At 39.9% G+C, this 21,648-nt stretch overlaps 1 protein-coding gene across 5 annotated transcripts in view; it reads right to left on the bottom strand.

Moving 5' to 3' along the window:
* TRIM34 (tripartite motif containing 34) overlaps positions 1-21,432 on the bottom strand; it is a 39,414-nt gene extending 17,982 nt beyond the window's left edge. The window contains exons 1-8 of one of the 5 annotated variants that reach the window (XM_058687998.1): positions 21,163-21,432; positions 14,344-14,825; positions 13,646-13,741; positions 12,625-12,855; positions 6,270-6,292; positions 4,706-4,806; positions 4,374-4,400; positions 397-3,842 (exon numbers count right to left, since the gene is read on the bottom strand). In XM_058687998.1, coding sequence (XP_058543981.1) covers positions 3,277-3,842; positions 4,374-4,400; positions 4,706-4,806; positions 6,270-6,292; positions 12,625-12,855; positions 13,646-13,741; positions 14,344-14,763 — 1,464 coding nt within the window. In that variant the 5' untranslated portion in view covers positions 14,764-14,825; positions 21,163-21,432 and the 3' untranslated portion in view covers positions 397-3,276. Of the gene's footprint in view, positions 1-396; positions 3,843-4,373; positions 4,401-4,705; positions 4,807-6,269; positions 6,293-12,624; positions 12,856-13,645; positions 13,742-14,343; positions 14,834-21,162 lie in introns of those variants that run through there. The other 4 variants (XM_058687996.1, XM_058687994.1, XM_058687993.1 and 1 more) reach the window with 4 other exon arrangements.
* Positions 21,433-21,648: the final 216 nt, after the last annotated feature.

Genomic DNA, 21,648 nt, shown 5'->3' with positions numbered 1-21,648 from the left:
CGGTTAAGCATCAAACTTCAGCTCGGGCCATGATCTCATGGTCTGTGACTTTGAGCCTCGCATCAGGCTCTATGCTGACAGCTCAAAACCTGGAGCCTGCTTTGGATTCTGTCTCTCTCTCTCTCTCTCTCTCTGCCCCTCCCCGGCTTGTGCTCTGTTTCTCTATCAAAAAAAAAATAAACATTAAAAAAATTTAATTGAATATGCAGAAGTGCAAAGCAACAGAGAGAAATGCAGCAGGAAACCTACTGTATTACTGATATTATCAGTGGCAATATCAGTGGCCACCCCCAACTTCAAGTTTCATGAGGTTAGGCAGGGACTTTCCCTATTTTGTTGCTTATTGCCTCAGATCTATTAGAAGTCATTTCATATAAAGATAGATACACAGATATATAATTTTAAAAATATTTTTAATTGAATGGAACATCTTGATGATAAATCATGCTTCTATACACTGTTCTTGCTCTGAACACAGTTGCTGCCACATCATAGAATTCAGTTACTCTTCTGGTATCAATAACATATATTGGATTCCCCTTTGATCATTTTTTATTGAAGTATAATTGACATACATTATATTAGTTTAGGTGTACAACATAATGTTTCAACATTTGTACACATTGTGAAATGTTCACCACAATAAATCAAGTTCCTATCTATCACCATAGGGAATCAAGAAAATGTTTTCTTTCCTGTGATGAGAACGTTTAAGATTTACTTTTGTAGCAACTTTCAAATTTGCAACACAGTATTATTTGCTATAGTCATCAGGCTGTATGTTACATGAGTTATTTTATAAGTGGAAGTCTTTACCTCTTGATCCCCTTCATCCATTTTGCCCACCTCCAAACCCCCATCTCTAGCAACCACCAATCTGATCTCTGTATCTATGAATTTTGTTTTATTTGCTTGTTTGGTTTTTTAGATTACACATATAAGTGAAAACATATGGTATTTGTCTTTCTCTGTTTAAATTCACCTAGCATTACACCCTCAAGGCCCATCTGTGTTGTTGAATGTCAAGATTGCATTCTTTTTTATGGCTGAGTAGTATTCCATTGCATATATCTCACATCTTTTTTATCCATTCATCCATTGACGGGCTCTGGGTTTGTTTCCACATTTGACAAATTTTAATCAATTTTTCACATCTCTTCTTTTCTTCCTACGGTTTACGTGGATTGGTGTTTTATCTGTTTCCACCGATATACTTTAACCACGTTAACTTTTGCTTTATTTACCCTAAGATTTTCTCAAATGCAAAAAGTATTAAAAATCCACGGGCCAAAGGGGGAGATATTTCATTAGATTCCTCTGCAAGCAAGAGATGTAATGACTGGAGGGGAAATACATAGCCCTAAGAAAGATTTCTTTTTCCCGGTAACTCAGAAGATAATAAGCTGGAATGTAGAACATAGACACGTACTCCGCTCTGGTGAGAAAATATGTTTGGTGGGAGAAGCATAGTAAATTCAGATGTTCTGCTTGCCCAAGTTTTCAGGTATCTTGACAGGACCTGACCTCGCCACTGATTTCTCTCAGCTGCAAAGCTAATGTTTCCTAAGAATGTCTCAAGATACTGACCATGGATGTGGGGTCATTTCAGAGATTCAGATGAAGAGGAGTAAAACCATGGATATTGGATCTGTGCAAGGATTGGCAAAGGAAGAAGTACCGGGTAGAGAAGAGGTACTTGGGTGAGGAAGCTCATTTCTTGTGAACACTGCAATCAATACCACTATGCTGCACTCGTCACACAGCGAGACTCTGAGCTCTCCAGTCCCCTCCAGTTTTAACCAGATATATGTAAAAACACATCTATTCCTACTATGTCTGCATTAACCATCCTACTCCATCCCATTATTCCCTTTCTGAAATATGTGGGAATGCAAAATGGTATAACCACTTTGAACAAAATCTGGAAGTTTGTATAAAAAAGAAAAAAATACTAAAATTCAACAATTGAACTTATAGCTTAGGATACCCAAGACAAACAAAACTTGTTCTGTTTCCACAAACAGAGGTATTTATTCTAACAAAACAGTACCCGTTACCTATGCGTCAACACTATGAACCTTGAACAATTGTAAGAACAAAACAAAAAACATGAAGGCACTAGAGAGTGACAAACACTAGAATCTACAGTGTAATCGACCATGGGAAGAAGGGAATACTACTGGAGGAGTTTCCTGGTTTTGTGGGTTTTTATTTGAAAGCAAACCTCAATTAGTAGTAAGTAGGACATTAAAACTCAGCAACATACAGACTTATTAACTTGAAGAGCAAGAAGAATAATTTGAGGATGTACCTACAGCTGAAAAATGGCAAAAGAATGTCTGTAAAAGAGAGATCCAGAGAAGGAAATCCCAAACTGTACGTACACACTCAGCAACAATCAGAACTACACATGTTTGAGACAGATACCAAGTAGCCCAAATAGAGCTACAAGAAATGACTAGAGATTTCACCTGCTGCAAAATGCAGGGGAGAATTTAGGACTTGAGTTCAACCAAGTTAACTACCTGAAGAAAAAAATATTCTTCAGAAAAATTAACAGAATCCAGAGTCTTTACATCCCATTCACAATTCCCCTGGGGGAATTTTAGGTACATGTTAAAATTGTTTAACATACAAAGAAAATAGAAAACATGGTCCATACTCAAGAGCAAAAGCAATCAATAGAGATCAACTCCAAGATAATCCAGATATCATATTTACAAGGATTTACAACAAAAAAAGACAAGGACTTAACAGCAGTCCTTAAATCTAAGGTTAAGGTTATGAAAGAAAATATGGTTATACTAATGAGCAAATAGGAAATGTCAAAAGACAAATAAAAATAGTTCTGTTAGTTGAAATTCTAAAACTAAAAGCCATAATCACTCAAAAAATAATGTAGGACTGGCTTAAGAGAAATTCAGGATCACAAAAGAAAGACTAAGTGAACTTCAAAGTAGATTAATACAAATTATCCAATATGAAAACAATGAACAGAGCCTCAATAATCTGTGAAAAAAAAAATATCAAGGTACTGACATAAGCTTAAACCACAGAACGACTACTAAAATACAACAATAACAAAACTATAAAGGTAGTTGAATTAAATGAGAAACAAAAAGGTAAAAAGTGCACATTCATTTTACATACATGCAGAAAAGCATGCACAAAGACATTCTAAAATAAAAGGAGAAAGGATGGAAGCGGGTAAGCTCAGGTGTAGATGAGCCCAGGACAAGAGGTGCCACACAGAAGTGGATGAGAGACTAAGAAGGTTCAGGAGCTCGGTGGGCACAGGGTGATGGGGCCTGGACAGTTCAAAGGATTAAAATATGGATAAGCAGTCTGAGAAAAGCAACATTTAGAAAATTTGTAGATGAGTGATCCATGGTTTGTGACATTGAAAAATGAGACAATGCCTGCTTCATAGTCTAGGAAAACCCCAACATGACAGGGAGGAACAGCCATGGAAAGAGTCAAGACCTTGGGATCAGATGTGTAAGACTCCTCAAAGGCTTTATACTCAAATTTATTCTGTAACCCAATAACCCAGTAGCCAAATTGAGGTTTGTATCTGGAGAAGACATTTTGATAATCTGTGCCTTGTCTAACAGCATATTTTATATTACGGAAACATGTTCTACAGTATACTCCTAGGATCCAAGCAGTCTTCTTGGACACATCTATTTCCCAGTAATGTTTCCCTGAAGAGAAGTTTTGGGAGCCCAAGATACCATAATTATAAGATTTAACAGGCCAAATTGGCATAGGCATTACTTGTCTCTGATCTTCTGAAAGGACAAGGTTTAAATTTAGGTTGATTGGATTCAGTGTGATGTCCACTGTAGGGAAAAAAAATTATAAGATCAGGTAAGATATATGAGATAGGTTTATCTAGTGAAGAGGGACCATGGGAAGAGACCAGGTAGAGCTTGTATTATGGGTTGGGGAAGGGGGCAAAACACTGGAGAAATGTATTTATATATATATATATATATATATATATATATATATAGAGAGAGAGAGAGAGAGAGAGAGAGAGAGAGAGAGAAATATATAATATTATATATATTATACTAAATATATATAGAGAAATATATAATATTATATATATTATACACATATATAATATATATAAACACATGGGGCTAAGATCATGAGATCTCTGAAATCACAAAAAAAATTCTTTAAAGTAAGCTTCACACCCAGCACAGAGCCCAACATGGGACTTGAACTCACGACCCTGAGATCAAGACCTGAGCTGAGATTAAGAGTTGGACGCTTAACTGACTGAGCCACCCAGGTGCCCTGAAATCACAAATTTCTGAAAGGGGATCAGAACCCAGGGATTTGAAGAACCAGTAACTTCTTACCCCAGTAGCACTGGACATGTGTTAGCTCTGAAATGATAAAAGATTCAATGATGTTGATTAGAAGCAAATGATTAAGCACCAATACCTATCTCTTCTCCAAAGAAGGGCCAGCAGACGGGAGCCCTGGTAGACCATAAACTGGTAATTGAGATGATGAACTGGACACCTAGCTATTCCCCCTTAGATATAACCACATCTCCTAAAGCAATATCCTTCCTTCTCTGAAAACCCTCCTCCTTTCTATCCTCTCTTTGAAACTATACCAGCTCCCCAGTTAAGTCCCTGACACCACAGGGCTCCCATACCCGCCCTCCTGTCCTGGCTCTCCTCACCTCTATGTATGCGCAGCATTGCCCTCAGATCTGGAGCATGGAATGAACTCTTCAGTCTTCTTGAAACAGTCTTTGGCTTCCTTAGTGTCCAGATCTCACTCCTAGGCATGACAAAAAAATGTTGTTCCTGTATCTCTTTCCTTGTATCCTAACAACACAGCTGCCTTCCTCTCTCCTTCCATACCACTGATGCACTTGATCCCTCCTCCCTCAGAAGCCTGACCTGGGGGGAAGGGAGAATCCTGATGCTGGAGCCAGAAGCAATGTGCTCATGTCTCCCTTCCCATTTGCCATCTGTGTGACCTTGGGAAGGTTTTCATCTCAAAGAAACAGTTTCTTCTTCTAAAAATGGAATAATTAACCCTTTTTTTGGTACCTTGTGGACATAATAGAAAATTTGATGAAATAATGTATAGAAAAAGCCTTTGCTACCTCTAAAAAAGGTATGCAATATGTTGGAAATTCATCACGGTGGGTCTTTCATGGAGAGTTCATAGATGTGTGCTCCCAGGCAGATAGATCAGTAGTGAGGCTGAGGATCCTATCTATGATGTGAGATCCATAGGTCTCTTTTTGAGAGCCTGTGAACTTGTGCCTTAGTCCAAAGCCTGAACGCCAGTGGTATGACCCACAAATAACATTGGAGATTTCCGGTGTTCTGAAAAAAGTTAAAAACCCTTGGTAAAGGAGAAGTATGACCACCAAACTACAAAGGTTAGTATTTCATGTGTTTGTAAGGAATTTAATGCTTTCAGGTGGGTTGGCAACTTAAGCCACAAGAAATACACTTTCCCATATAAGCTTCTAATGTGTGTGAACGGGAAAAAATTAATTATATCACTAAGGTCAAAGTCACTAACCCTGGGGCTCATGTTTGTTTTTGGAAATCTAAAGAGAACCTTGTAAAATGACCTAATCTTTTATTTAAAAAAATTTTTTAATGTTTATTTATTTTTGAGAGAGAGACAGACAGAACATGAGCAGAGGAGGGGCAGAGAGAGACAGAGACAGAATCCGAAGCAGGCTCCAGGCTCTGAGCTGTCAGCACAGAGCCCAATGTGGGGCTCAAACCACAAACCGTGAGATCGTGACCTGAGCCAAAGTTGGACGCTTAACAAATTGAGCCACCCAGGCTCCCCAAATGACCTAATCTTTTATATTCCCATGTAAGCAAAGTAACTATAAAGGAACTGCCCTTATAACCTATTTTAGGACTTGATGAAGCCCTCCATGTGATAGGACAAGCACCTGTGGAGTACAGGAAGAAGAGCAAGGACAAAGTGAAGTCACAGGACTCTAATAGTGAAATCCCTGATCCTTATTACCCTTACTGGCCCTACCTCTGTGACCTCCAGCCACTGAATTCACTAGCATAGAATCTCGTCTATTTTCAATAGATAAGGAACACTTAAATCCTTGTCTATGACCAGCAATTTAAAAAATACTACATCCAAATTTCCCTGATTTGGAAGATTTTTCATTCTGATTGACCACCAGATCACTCTTATGGCTACAAACCTTTCTTCAGAACACAAAAGTACAACTCCTGGTCACCCATACGCACCATTTCATGATTCCACTCATGTCCTAGGGAGAAGAGAGAAAACATGAGTCAAGGAGTATAAAGAGTAACGCAGGATTAATGAAAGAAAAAATAGAAAAACACTAGAGAAAATCAGGGAAATCAAAAGTGAACTATTTAAAAATATCAACACATTTGACAGATTTTATACAGACATACCATGAAAAAAGAGAAGAGAAATTATTAAAATCAGGAATAAAAGGGAAGACATCACTACTGACTTTTGCAAAAATTAATAAGAATATAAAGGCTATGAACAATTATATGCCAACAACTCATATAATCTAGATGAAATGGGCAAATTCCTCAAAACACAGAAACTACCAATACTGATTCAAGAAGAAATAGAAAATCTGAATAGACCTAACACATGTAGTGGTTAGATTGGAAATCAAGAACTTCCTACAAAGAAGTCAGGCCCAGATGGTTCCAGTGGTGAATTGTAATAATGGTTTAAAGAAGAAATAATTAAAAAAAAATACTTCACAATTCTTCCAAAAAATAGAAAAAAAGGGAACAATCCCCAACTCATTCTATGAGGCCAGTACTACTATGATACTAAAATGAGACAAGCATCAGAATTAAAGTGAACTACAGGCCAGCATTTCTTATGAGTATAGAGGTAAACTTCACCAAAATACTAAAAAACTGAATCCAGCAAAATATGGAAGATTATCTATACACCATGGCCAAGTAGGATTTATCCCAGAAATGCAAAGTTGATTTCACATAAGAAAAACAATTAATGTAATTCATTATATTAATAGAATAAAAGTAAAAGCCACATGAATAGACACAAGGAAAAAAACATTTGACAAAATTCAATATCCCTTCATGAAAAAAAAAAAAAAAAAAAAAGAATAGTAACAGCCCACTAGAAATAGTGGGGGAACTTCCTCAGCCTGACAAAGGGAGTCTATGAAAAACTCAAAATTAATGAAGAACTAAATGCTTTTTCCCTGAAATTAGGCACAAGAATGTCTACTCTTACTACTTCTATATAAAGTGGTACTAGAGGGACTCCTGAGTGGTTCAGTCAGCTGATCTTGACCAGCTCAAGTCAGGATCTCACGGTTGATGGGATTGAGCCCCACATCAGGCTCTATGCTGACAGCACGGGATTCTCTCTCTCTGCCCCCCCCCACTCTGTCTCTCAAAAAAAAAACTTTTTTTTTAAACAGCAAAAAAAAAAAAAGCCCATAACACTATGGTACTAGAGGTTCTAGTCAAGGCAATTAGCCAATAAAAACAAACAAAAAAAAGCATTTATGTTGGAAAGAAGTAAAACTAGCTCTATCTGCAGAATACATAGTTCATATACAGCAAAACTCTGTTCCATACACTGCTTATTGGTAACCTCTTCCACTTCTTAAATTTCAGCTCACATGCAGGTGTCACGGATCCCAAACTTTACATAATCTGATCATGGCCTATTGTCTATAATCATGTATACAGGATAATACATCACACAATGAAGAAGAAACAGGTACTAGAATCTCAAAATATCTAAAATATAACCTACTATTCACCAACTAATTGTTTTCTCTCTTATGTCCATTTGTCAAATACGGTACCAATATTCATTCAGTCCCTGTCCCAAACACTAAAACACCCTACCAAGCCAGTCCATTCCACATCCTTAACTTCTTTCAACTAATTTGCATTTCCATATCATCACCACTATGGATTTATTTGTTTTCAACAATATATACCAATATATTTGGCCTTACCTTTAAATGCCACCAGCTGGGTTCACAATGAAATCAGAGGAATAGTTTTGCTTCTCTGTATCAGTATAGTTTGGTCATACATGACAAAGAAGCCAACTAACATTGCCTTAAACTCCTCGCCCCACCCCAACCCCCCAAAAAAAAAAGATGTGGCCAGAGAGGTACTATTTCAGTCACAGATGGATCTTGAAGCTCAAATACTATCATGTATCTAGTCTTTCTGTGTCTCATAATTCTCTTTCTTCTCTGTCTGTTGACTTTATTCTCAGACTGTAATTGATAGCAACTTTAAAATCTCCTGGTTAATAAACGTTAAAAAAAAATTAAAAAAAAAAAAAAGGGGAACCTGGGTGGCTCAGTCGGTTAAGCGTCCGACTTCAGCTCAGGTCACGATCTCACGGTCCGCGAGTTCGAGCCCCGCGTCGGGCTCTGGGCTGATGGCTCAGAGCCTGGAGCCTGCTTCTGATTGTGTGTCTCCCTCTCTCTCTGCCCCTCCCCCGTTCATGCTCTGTCTCTCTCTGTCTCAAAAATAAATAAACGTTAAAAAAATTAAAAAAAAAAAATAATAAAATAAAATCTCCTTGTTTACATTCGTTTCAGTGATATAATTCCCATGCAAAAGGACAACTTTTTCTTCACTGTGACAACATTCTGATGCTCCAAGCCACTGACCAAAATTGGGTCATATGCTCACCTGCATGGTTTGTGGGAATATAGGAATTAGGTAAACTAATTTAGGTAAGATTAACCCATCCATCCTTGATAATGTTGATTTTCTCAGTCCCAAACAAGTAGATGTACAAAAATAGACATATTGGTGTGTCATCAGAAAAAAATCCCAGGTGTTGTTATGAGAAAAAGGGGAAAGGATACTAAGTAGATAAAATAATAAGTGCCATCTTCACTCCATCATTTAATTGCCTATCATCATTCATACATGTGTAATTCTACAAAATTTCTAAAACGAAAATGACCCAATATAATAACTATGACAAAAACATTAAGAAGTACCTCCTTTCCTAAGGGAAAGAACCTAAAATCTCATCTAATTTTTCATCCATTTTCAAATACAGCATGTCTCTGTTAGCTCATTCTTCCCAGTCAGTATTGAATTAGCCCTCATGCAAACAACAGCCCCTCTAGCAAACAATAGACATATAATGTCCAAAGAACAACAATGAAGATCTGGATAAAAAGAGCTGTTGTAAGAACTTTCAGTAGACAGGTTATGAGGGGACAGCACCACAATCAATAGTATATATCTTAACATTTTGGAAAAGAACATCCAAATTCCCTAATCTAGTAAAAGAGTAAGTTCCTTGGTTGGCCCATTTGTCATTCTTTGAAGATTTTATCTAAATATGGGATGTTGGGGCGCCTGGGTGGCGCAGTCGGTTAAGCATCCGACTTCAGCCAGGTCACGATCTCGCGGTCCGTGAGTTCGAGCCCCGCGTCAGGCTCTGGGCTGATGGCTCGGAGCCTGGAGCCTGTTTCCGATTCTGTGTCTCCCTCTCTCTCTGCTCCTCCCCCGTTCATGCTCTGTCTCTCTCTGTCCCAAAAATAAATAAAAAAACGTTGAAAAAAAAATTTAAAAAATAAATAAATAAATAAATAAATAAATAAATATGGGATGTTAATCCCACAAAATTTATAATGTTTATCTACTAAGTATTGTTTTTATTACAAGTAAACAGATACAACTTAAGCTAGCTTAAGTGAAACAAATGCCTGGACAAGTAACATAAACACAATAGTTGTGTGAAGTTGGCAAGTGAAAGAGTTGTGAAGAGCTTGTGGATGAATTATAAACAAGGGAAAAGGAATAAATAAGCCTACATAGTTTTTTGTTTTACTCAGATGTAATTAAAATACCATAAAATTCATCTTTTATAGTGCACAATTTAGTAGGGTTTAGTACATTTATAATGTATATTTACCATCACCACTATTTAATTCCAGAACAATTTCATTATTGCAAAATGAAACTGTACACTCATTAGCAACCATTTCATAATTGCCTCCTCTCCAGAGCCCCCTGACAACCAGTAATCTAATTTTTATGTCTTTGGATTTGTCAACTACAGACTTTATATAAACAGAATCCTACAATAGGGAACTTTTGTGTCTGCCTTCTTTCACTTATGTTTTCAAGGTACATCCATGTTGTAGCATCCGCTAGTGCTTAATTTCTTTTTAGAGCCAAATAATTCCATTGTTTGGATATAACACATTTTGCTTGTGCATTCTTCGCTTAATGGACAATTGGGTTGTTTCCACTTTTGAGCTATTATGAACAGTGCTGCCATGAACTTCTGTATACACGTTTAGTTGTGGACATAGGTTTTCATTTCATAGGTATGTACCTAGGAATGGAATTGCTGAGCCATACGGTAACTATCTTTAACCTTTTGAGGAACTGACAAGCAGTTTTCCAAAATAGCTTCACTATTTTACATCTTCACTAGCAATGTGTAAAAGTTCCAATTTCTCCACATCTTTGTCAATCCTTGGTAATGTCCATTTTTTTTTTTTTTTTTTTTTTTTTTTTTTTTTTTTTTTGGTGGTATTATCATCGTGGTTTTGATTTTACATTTCCTTGGTGGCTAATGATATCAATCATCTTTTCATGTGCTTATTGACTATTTATATATCTTTTTTGGAGAACTATCTATTCAAGCCCTTTATCCATTTTTAAATTGGGTTGTCTTTTGATTATTGAGCTGTTAGAGGTTTTTTATACATCATGAATACTAGGCCTTATCAGATCCATGATTTGAAAATATTTTCTCCCATTCTGTGGGATGTTTTTTCACTTTCTACATGGTGTCCTTTAAAACACAACAGTTTTTAATTTTGATGAACTACAATTTATTTTATCTTTGGCTGTTTCTATTTTGGGTGCCATATCTGTGAAGCTATTGCCTAGTAAAAAGTCACAAAGATTTATACCTATGTTTTCTTCTAAGAGTCTTATAATTTGTGCCCTTACATTTAGATTTTTGATCTGCTTTGAGTTAATTTTTGTATATGGTGTGAAGTAAGAGTTTAACTTCATTTTTTTGCATGTGGATATTCCATTTTCTCAGCCCAACTTATTAAAAAGACCTATTGCAGTTTTTACCAAAATTTGTTTGGTATCATAATCACTTAGAGAACCTAGTAAAAAATGCAAAAGCTATCTTACTACAATGGGCCTGAGGAGCTAAGGTTTTTTTTATTTTTTTTATTTTTATTATTATTATTTTTTTTACTTTTATTTATAGCACTCTAGGTGATTCTGATACAAAAAAAGAAAGGTATGATGCAAACATCAGAGACAAAGGAAACCAGCCAACACATGAAAGTCAACTATCCTTCTGCTTGATATCAAGAATAAAACAAAAGAAGTGTTTGGAAATCCAGCAAAGAAAGGCAAGAAGATATACAGGAAGTCAAGCAAAAATATGAAAAGTCTGTAATTCCCTGAATGACCATCATACTTCATGCTCAGGACCATAGTCAGACTATTAATGCTTAAAAAAAAAAACCTGTCTAAATTTTAACATTAGTTCAAATTGTTCCCTCAAGTCTGTAGATATATAGTAAAGGGTGCCTGGGTGGCTCAGTCTGTTAAGCATCAGACTCTTGATTTCGGCTCAGATCATGATCTACAGTGGTTTCATGCACCACGTTGGGCTTTGAGCTGACAGCACAGGGCCTGCTTAGGATTCTCTCTCTCCTCTCTCTCTGCCCCTCCCCCACTTGTGCTTTCTCAGTCTTTCTCAAAATAAATAAATACACTTTTTTTAATTTAAAAAAAAAGTGGGGTGCCTGGGTGGCTCAGTCGGTTAAGTGTCCCACTTCAGCTCAGGTCATGATCTCACCGCTCTTAAGTTCAGCCATGTGATGGACTCTGGCTGATAGCTCAGAACCTGGAGCCTGCCTCAGAGTCTGTTTCTCCCTCTCTCTCTGCCCCTCTCCTGCTCACACTGTCTCTTTCTCTCTCTCAAAAATAAACATTAAAAAATTTTTTTAATTAAAAAAATAATAAAGATTTGCACCAGCATGCTTTCCTGACACCAGCAACCTTTCCTGGCACAGATACATTCACACTTGCACAGAGATTCACACGACTCAAGTATAACACTTTCTATGCATATGTGTGCCGATCCTCACAAGAAAAGGCTCAGTATTCTATCTCTTTGTGTTAAAAAAAAATCTAACAAGAGAAGTTTGTGATAATAAATACACACTTTTTAATTAAAAAAAGGATATATTTCTGAAAGCTGAAAATACATGTACTTGCCTGTGGCTAAGATGAATGAAAAGAACTAGACAAATGTCCAACACTAGATCAAAGATAATAGGAGCCTAGAGAATATCACTGGATACCATAGATCTTCTCTCCAAGGTCAAATGTATTCCCTTACTTCATAAAATAATAAAGTAGGACACTCCCCTGGAATGCTTATATTCAACTGCCCATGATATATATCTCCAATGGAGAAGGGCTCCAGAAGACCAAAGGAACCTTTTAGTGTCAACACCAGGATTAGAGCCCAAGGACACAGAAAAGAAGGTAACTTAGACTATGTTTGAAGAATTCCAGACTGAGGGATTCTTCTTACCTGCAGCAGGTCCACTGTTGGCCATTCACTGCGATGCTCCAGATCTGAGATAAGCTCTTTCACCAGTTGGTTCTGCTGAGCCAGATCATCCTCAGCCTCAGCCAAGTTATCCAGTATTCTCTTCTCCTCTTCTTCCAATTTTTGCAGTTCTTTCTGCTCTTCACTGTCCAGGATGCTTCTAAGCTGATTAAATTCTGTTCTTATCCTTTGTCTCTCAGTCTGTATCTGGTACTGCAAGGTTGGACACACAAGAGAAGTAAAGAGTCTATTAGCCTGAAAGCCTACCGTGGAAGGGGTTAGAAGCCAGTAAAAGAAATATTTTTCACTGAGTTTTAACCGATAGGAGAATAAGGGCACAGGGGCAAATTTTGAGAAAGCTGGGTATTTTTCCTGCTATTTTCCTTTCAGTACATACCAAAACAGGCCTCAGACTGTCTTATCTAGGCCAACCCTGGGATGAAATGCAAAACCCAAGTGAGTTTTTACATTTAGGAGCGCCCGGGTGGCTCACTGGGTTAAGCATTCAGATTTTGATCTCAGGGTTGTGAGTTCAAGGCCCAAATCGGGCTTCATGCCGAGCATGCAGCCTACTTAAAAAACAAAAACAAAAACACTAAATGAGGTTTATGTTGTAGACAGCTGTACTGAACACTCATGCCTCCCTGCATTACCATGTTCCCAAGTTTGAACCTGGGGGAAAATCTTGGTCCTTTGCCTAGTGTCTTCCACTGGAAGTGTTGGAGCCTCACTGGAAAAGAGGAATTGAAGACAGAATTTTCCACTCTTCCTTGCCAAAGAGTCTGTCTTTGTGCTCAATTCCAAATACCTGTGTGTACTGTAACATATCCACTCTCCAGCCCTCAACTGCAACAGAGACAGGACAAAAAGGAGAACTAATTAAATGGCTTCTGGATGCATTCTGTGCCAGGGAACAAAGAGGAAGGGTCTTCCTTGTGATTTGAACTGAAGGTCCTGCCAAGATTCTTTTGTCCAAAACCTCTCAGAAAGAGTCTCCTCATACCTTCCAGGAAGTTCTCTCTTCTCTGATGTCAGCTTCTAGCTTCTCAACTTTCTGCTGCTCTGTCTTCAACCTCTCCAGAGCAGCCTGGAGCTTCTCCTATGAAGAAAAAGTCACATCAAAGTCAACCTATGAGTTTTCTCAGCAAAGAATAAATGGGGAAGAAATCAGGCTGATCTCAGAAGAGACCAGGTTACAGAAATTGTGATTAGAATCTAGGATATGGGAGAAAAGCTAAGGAGAATACATCCTTTGTTCCTGGGCGACAGAAGTCACCATTCCTCACCACAAGTAGCCTAATACTCTCTTTTCATAAGAGATCGACTGTGCTGCGGCAGGAAAAATCCTATACTTACTGGCACTCTTTCTACATCCAATCCACGGTGTTAAATGGCAACCATCCTGCTGAGGGGGAAAATGAGAGCCAAGCTGGCGAAAGGAATTCCCCATCCATATAAGAAAAGGGCAAAAAGGAAAACCTCCCACTCATGGCCAAGGGTCTAGGCTCTAGACTCTAGGCTTATTCTTTACGTAAGTGTAAGGAATATACAGAAATGTCCCTCAAGCATTGGAAGCTGAGCACAGTGTAAGAGATACACATGGAAAGAGATTACAGGGTGCCAAGGTGAGTAAAGAAGGACCGAAGGGTGACATTTCCCAAGTACCATCTTCTACCTCTCTCCCTCCGTCCTGGGGCCTACCTGACATTCTTTGACTACTTCCTCCACAAGGAATGTGTGGTGACCATGGTGCTCCTGAGACCGCTCACAAAGCCAACAAATGATCTTCCTATCTTCCTTACAGAAGAGCAGGAGTTTCTCTTCATGGCGCACACAGAGGTCTCTCTTCAGCTCCTCCTCTGGGCTCAACTGGACCTTTCTGATTTTCTCCACTATGTTAGCCAGATGCTGATTAGGCCATAGGTTTTCAAGGGAGTATCTGACACCACATACAGGACAGCTGTTTTCCCCTTCTAGTCTGATCTCTGCCTCCTTGGTGTTTGCAGTGATGCAAGCTTCACAGAAGCTGTGGCCACAGTCTAGGCTCAGGGATTCTGTCAAAAGCTCCAGGCAGATGGGACAGAACACCTCGTCTTGTATGTTCAGGATTTTTAAAGCCATAGTACGTGTCCACTGGCTTCTTCCTGTCCTTACTCCCGAGGCTCTTCTTGCTTAAAAGACTCCTGGATGGCTGAGCAGATCGAAAGGGGATGAGGTAAGAATGGCATGAATAGCAAATATTCTAATTGTGCAGATACTAGGGATCGGCCAAGACTAAAATATTAAAAGACAAAAAAGAAGAGGGGAAAAATAAAACAGAAATGAAATTCAGTAGCCTGGGAAAGCTGCTAATGCTTCAGGCTTCTGCATTTGTTCTCCTTTCAGCCTGGAACCGACATCCCCTTGATTTTTGCATGACTTCTTCTTAATACTTCATTCAACGCCCTCTTTAAATATCATCTCATCAGAAGGACCTAATATGATTACTTTATCTACAGAATAATTACCAATATATTATCTGTTGTACATTTGCCATCTCTTTCTTATTATCACTATATAATATATATCTTTTCCTTAAATATCCTACTCCGAAAATGTCATCTGCACATAGATCCAACACTTTGTTTTTGTTCACTGCCGTATCCCTAGTGCTTAGAACACAGGAACGTAACCTTTGATCAATACATAAAGACCCTCCTCATTTCTCCATAGATGATTAGAACTTTTCTTTTTCTTTCTTTTTTTTTTTTTTTTTATCACACTTTGTCTTTTTGTTTCATTGATTCTCTGTTCTCCAATGGGTAAACTTTGGGACCACAGATATGGTTTCAACGTAAGTGCTTACCTCCAAATGTACCTGTCCCATTCAGAACCCCTCCATTCCCTCATATTCACTCCCAGAGACACTTACAGAAACTGCGAGGGCTACGACAGAGAAGACATTTTACAACTAAGAATTTTAGAACCAGTTACAATTTGTAAATCACATGACCTATTTATTCTTTATACCAAAGTCCTTGAGAAATCAGAGTACTTTCTTTATCGAAATGTGTAAATTGAATGAAGTAGCTTATGAAGATTATTTCATCCAGTAAGTTGATTTGGAGTGAATACAATTCCTCAGGATCTTCTTTCAGAGGTCTGGAAAGTATGATAAACACTACCACCCAGAGGGGCATGTTTTGGGGGAACTAATAATTTCCCAAATAGGAGAATATCAAAGATATCTCCCCTTAAATAAGCAAAGGTTGACCTAAAAGGTGTGAGAAGGGATATGGAATGAGAAAGAGGGAAAATATATTTTAGAGAGAAGAAGTCACCTATATGAATGCCTTGTTGATGGAAGACACATCTTCTATAGCTTTTAAAATGCCTATGGGGCACCTGGGTGGCTCTGTCGGTTAAGCGTCTGGCTTCAACTCAGGTCATGATCTCATGGTTTGCGAGTTCGAGTCCCACGTCAGGCTCTCTGCTGTCAGCACAGAGCCCACTTCAGATCCTCTGTCTCCCTCCGTCTCTGCCCCTTCCCTGCTTGCACTGTCTCTTTCAAAATAAATAAATAAACTTAAAAAAAAAATTTAAATGCTTATATGGCTTAGGGCCTGAGTGGCTCAGTTACATGTCTGATTCATGATTTGAGCTCAATTCGTAACCTCAAGGTTCATGAGATTGAGCCCTGCATCAGGCTCTGCACTGACAGCATGAAGCCTGCTTGGGATTCCTTCTCCCTCCCTCCCTCTCTCTGTTCTTCCCCTGCTCATGGTCCTCTCTCAAAATAAACAAGTAAACCAGAAAAAAAAAAAAATAGGGATGCCTGGGTGGCTCAGTCAGTTAAGCATCCAACTTCGGCTCAGGTCATGATCTCACAGTTCATGGGTCCAAGCCCCACATCGGGCTCTGTACTGTCAGCTCAGAGCATGGAGCCTCCTTCAGATTCCATGTCTCTCTTTCTCTCTTTCCCTCCCCCAGCTCATGTTCTGTCTCTGTCTCTCAAAAATGAATAAACATTAAAAAAATTTTAATAAAAAAATAAAAATAAAATAAAATGCCTGTATGGCTGGTGTGCAGAGGGTTTCTAGGCTTTTGGCATTAATATGCCTGCAGGGACCAAAAATGTGACTTCCTAAATGATGTAAAAGAGACAGCTTATTTCCAAAGATCAGGGATCAGTGAGGAAAGGCTGCTAGAGGAAATAGAGAAGCAGATGAGGGTGAGAGAAAAGGTAAGATAAAAGGGACAGGACTGGGGTTGGGTTGAATGTATGGGAACAAAGGGTCATCGTCAGGCTTAAGTCCTTTCTTCTCATAAAAAGGACATTGGCATTACCTTCTCCTAGCACTTTGTTTTGTTTTATTTTTCACTTATTTTCAGTAAGCACAGACCTCAGCTTCCACAAGTGGGTTGTGACTCTTGTAACAAAATTTGTGCTGGTTGGGGCCTGGAAGCTATGCTCAAGGCTCATACAAGGCAATCAGCTTCTTGGACCAAGACTTACCTATGCTATGTTAGTTTCAAACATATCCACCAGATCTTACAAATGACCTGATGAAGGGGATACGGTACCACCTGCAGCACTGTACAGACCCTCATTGAGAGCTCACCTGAGGCAGCCATGCTGATATGCTGTGTCTCCTGTCCTGTATGCCCCAGCTAAGCTAAGTGAACCTGACTGCTTTTGTCCTGCCAAGTCACATGAGTGGGAATGGCAAACCAAGCCAAAAACTATTGCTGGTTGTCGGTCAGAAGGCATATCACAGAGTGGTGGCATGGGGATGTTGCTGATTCTTAGAACCTGGACTCATTCTAGACAAGGAACTATGAGGCAAAAAAAAAAAAAAAAAAAAGAAAAGAAAAGAAAAAGAAAAAGAAAAAGGAAGATCTCAGTGGATATTTTTGTCATGATACTTGTTCTCATAGATTGAATTGTATCCCCCACGCTGATGTCACCGGTGTGAATGTAATCTTGTTTGGGAAATAGGCCTCTGCAGATGTAATCAAATTAAGATGAGGTAATACTAAATAAGGTAGGTTCTAAATCCAATGACCAGCGTCCTTTAATAAGAGAGGGCACACCACACACAGGGAAGACAGCCATTTGACAATGGCAACAGAGACCAGAGCAATGCAGCAACAAGGCAAAGAATGCCAAGGATTGCTGGAAACCACCAGAAGCTAGGTAAGAGACGTAGAAGAGGTTCTCCCTCAATACCTACAGAAGAAACCAACTCTGCGAACACCTTGATTTTGGACTTCTGGCCTCCTGAACTGTGAAAGAATAAATTATTCCAGTCATAATTTGTTACAACAGGCTTCGGAAAATAATTTGGAAAGGTTTGATGACGAGGTTTGTAACAAACTATAATCTTCCCTTTGCTCTAAAAAGAGAGAATAAGGGCATAATGAAAGCTGCGTGGAGATAAATTTAGGTCTAGAAATATACTCACTTCTCCAATCATCCATAAAGTGAAACAGAAAGCTAACTGTGGGCTGACCAATGTAATGTAGCCAATGGTACAGACACTGAAAATTGTCCAAAAACCATATGCTTTTAGCTCCTAGCTCCAGTGACAATGGTCAGATCAAGGCTCTAATGACTGGCAAGACCAGAGGTTTACACAACATAATGTCCACCCCTGCTTGCAACTGAAGCTATTAGCCAAAAGTGGGGCTAACAGGAGTGGGGTTCTCTGCTATCTTTCACAGTATCCAATCAATGCTGAGAAATACCTAGAGTCTACAGGGGTGTGGACCATGCATTCTACCATGGGGCTATAAACCTTCTTTTCACAGTGGGGCTATAAGAAGTTGATATCAAAGCAGTTGCCACCACACTGGCGACAGAAGGAGGAAAAGCCCCCATGCATAGGCAGGGACCTCTCCAATGTCCAAGAGTGACCCAAGAGCCCAGCAGCAATCAGGAAGATAGGAAGGGAGTACAAGTAGTATCTGCCTGATGGAAGTCCCAGGTCAACTGACTGCCACAAGTGTCAGATGATCGTATCCTACACTTGATTCTTCTAACATCTGGACTCTGATAATGCAACTCTGCACATCTTTGCAGGTTGTATAGTAAAATAAAATATCTCCAAGAAGTGGAGTGCAGGGAAAGATGTTCCTTAAAGTTTCCAGATGGCATCCTAGACACTTCCCTTGGTTTCCTAGGCCAGAAACTGCCAGTGGGCAAAGCAGGACCTGTTTTTGACATGGAGAGACCTGGGCAACTCAGGTTGCATGTAATGCAATCTCCTCTCCCCATTCCTCTGTATTCAGAGTTCCTACTTCAGGAACTGCTTAGAATCCAAAACTAAATATGCCACCAATCCACACTATTCATGACCCTCTCTTCAAGAGCTCTAGCTCTCTGGTAAATATGTTTTTGAAAAATCATATTTTTAAAAAGTCTTTTTGTAGCATAGGACCACTTTTTATAAAATTGCTTCTGGCCTCATTAGTTCATCAGAAGTTGCTAAGAGTGGGGCACCTGGGTGGCTCAGTTGGTTAAGTGTCCGGCTTCAGCTCAGATCATGGTATCACGGTTCATGAGTTCAAGCCCTGCGTGGGGCTCTGTTCTGACAGCTCAGAGCCTGGAACCTGCTTTGGATTCTGTGTCTCCCTCTCTCTCTGCCCTTCCCTTGCTCACTCTCTCTTGCTTTCTCTCTCTCAAAAATAAAATAAACATTAACAAAAATTTTTTTTAAAAAGTTGCTAAGAGTGTTTTCTTCAGGTTAGTTCCAATCATTTCCACTGCCACCATCCTGGAAGGAGCCACCTGTGTCTCCTGCCTGAATTCTGGAAAATTGCTCTCCCTGAAACTATCATTGATTGCTCTTCTTCAGTGTGCTGCCATGGCTGTTCTTATGTCACGGACCAGAGTGCCCTTCAAAGCAGACACCAGTCCTGTCTATTCAAATGCATGTCGTCCAATATCAGCTGGTCATCATTATGCTCTAGGTAAGGCCACATTAGACACCTCCTCCTACTGTCCTACTCTTTCCCAAAGTCACCTCCTTCTCTTCCCTCTGCATACTCCACCCCAGCCCACACTGCCTCCTTTCAATCGCAGGAAGAAACCCATGCTAAAGCCTTTAAATCCCTCACATTCTTAAGATTCTACTCAAATATCTCCTCACAATGAGGCCTTCATGAAAACTACTTAAATTTGCAAGGCCTTTACCATGTCACTACATTCAACACTTAAAAACTGTTCCCCAGTAATATTAGTCACCTTCTTGTGTACATATCAGTTATCTGTTTGTTTACAATCTCTCCCCAACCAGACTGTAAGTTCTTATATGTATTTAACATTTACTGCAAGTTGAATGCATATTCATTGCACTTTTTTTTCTTTTTTACAACAGCAGTGTTAGTTCCTATGAATTAACTGTTTAAGTGAATAAATAAATAAATCCATTTCATCCTATGGATTGGGCCTTGTTTCGGACCCTGGGGAGGCAATCAGTGTCTGGGCAAAAATGGACCCATTTCAGGAGCAAAGCATAGGCTCCCAGGAAGACTATAACCATGACTCCTGAAAAGTGGGAATACAGGACAGAATGGGTGTGTCAGAAGGTATGTAACAAATCCATCAGTGTGCAAATTGCTCACAGGCGAGCTCAAGGTGGGACACAGTCACCATCAGTCATAGAGCAAATTTCTTAGCAAGACCATTGGATCTCTGGACTCCTTCTGAGCAATAATCAGCTCCTGTTAATTAGCTCTGAGCAAAGAACAATAGTGAGAATTGAGGTAAGCATGCAAAGGTGTGTCTTCAGAGAAGAATGAGGAAGAAAGAGGTCTCAGGCAGGTAAGGATGTGGGGTCAGTGGACTACTGGAAGGAAGTGTATGCTCTTCAGGGAAGCACCAGGAGACTCCTGAGACTGAACTTCAAAGGACACGGGATAAAAGGGGGCCACAGAGGCAGGTGGCAGGCCAACAGCTGCGATTCAGGAAGGCCACAGACCACCCCGCAGCTGGTTCTCCGTAAGGGAGTGAGAGAATCCTCCTCTTCAATATTATCCAGCCATGTCCCCAAAACTCCATTCTGTCTCCTGCCCCACTCACTCTAGGAGCTTGGGTTGCTATACGTTTGGAAAACAGGGACCTCTTTTGCCAGCTTTTCTTCAAGGAGGTAGTGGTGGGCAGAGGAGAAGACACTTTCTATTCATCTTGGAGAAAGAGAGAGAGAAAGGGAGAGGATTCCAGTTCTCCTCAGCAAGGTAGACAATTAAAATTATAGAATAGGAAAGGGACGAGTGAGGATGGACACAGCCCAGAGAAAGAAGGGCCCCTCCAGGAAAGAAACAATGCCCTCCGCCTCTTGAGAACTCCTTTCTCTCCAGGCCATCTGTCTCCAGAATCTTGGCTTCCGTCTGTCTGCGCTCAGAGCAAGAAGCCTGAAGACTGGCTTTTCTTCCTTTCAGAGCAAGTCTGAGCCACATACTGAACTCACACACCTTTGCGTAGCACCTTCCTTCTGGAGTCTCCCACCCTCTGCCCCTCCCCCCAACCTCCCCACGCACCTTGAGGCCCCAGCGGAGAAGTCTTGATTCCTGATTTTAGTGGCGAAGCAAAGCCAGGGCGGGCGTGGTCAGCATTTACTGACTGAACAGGGAACAGGCGCTGGGCCTGCATGTAGCAGCTCCTGACCAGCCGACTGGGAAGTGAAAGTGAAACCTCAGGGCTGGCAGGAAGAAGGAAGGGGAAGGAGCTTCTGGGCCCAAGGGGCTACAGTCCTGTAGGGCCACTGGGTATGAAATGTTTTACCTCAGTGGTTCTCTAGTGGGGGAGGGAGGGTTTGCCCTAAGGGACATTTAACCAACTCAGAGGACAAATTTGGCTGTCATAACTGGGGGATGCTACTGCCATCTAGTGGGTAGAGGCCAGAGGCACTGCTAACCACTCTGCAATGCACAAGACAGCTCCCACAGCAAAGAAACATCCAGTCCAAAATGTCTACAGTGTGAGGCTGAGAGTCTGTTTTAACCCTCTCTGCTTCCTGGGCCAGC

Source organism: Neofelis nebulosa, chromosome 10, assembly GCF_028018385.1.
Source record: "Neofelis nebulosa isolate mNeoNeb1 chromosome 10, mNeoNeb1.pri, whole genome shotgun sequence".
In the NCBI taxonomy this organism is placed as follows: Eukaryota; Metazoa; Chordata; class Mammalia; order Carnivora; family Felidae; genus Neofelis; species Neofelis nebulosa.
Note: the sequence above shows the minus strand (reverse complement) of the source record. Positions and strands in the feature narration are given on the sequence as shown.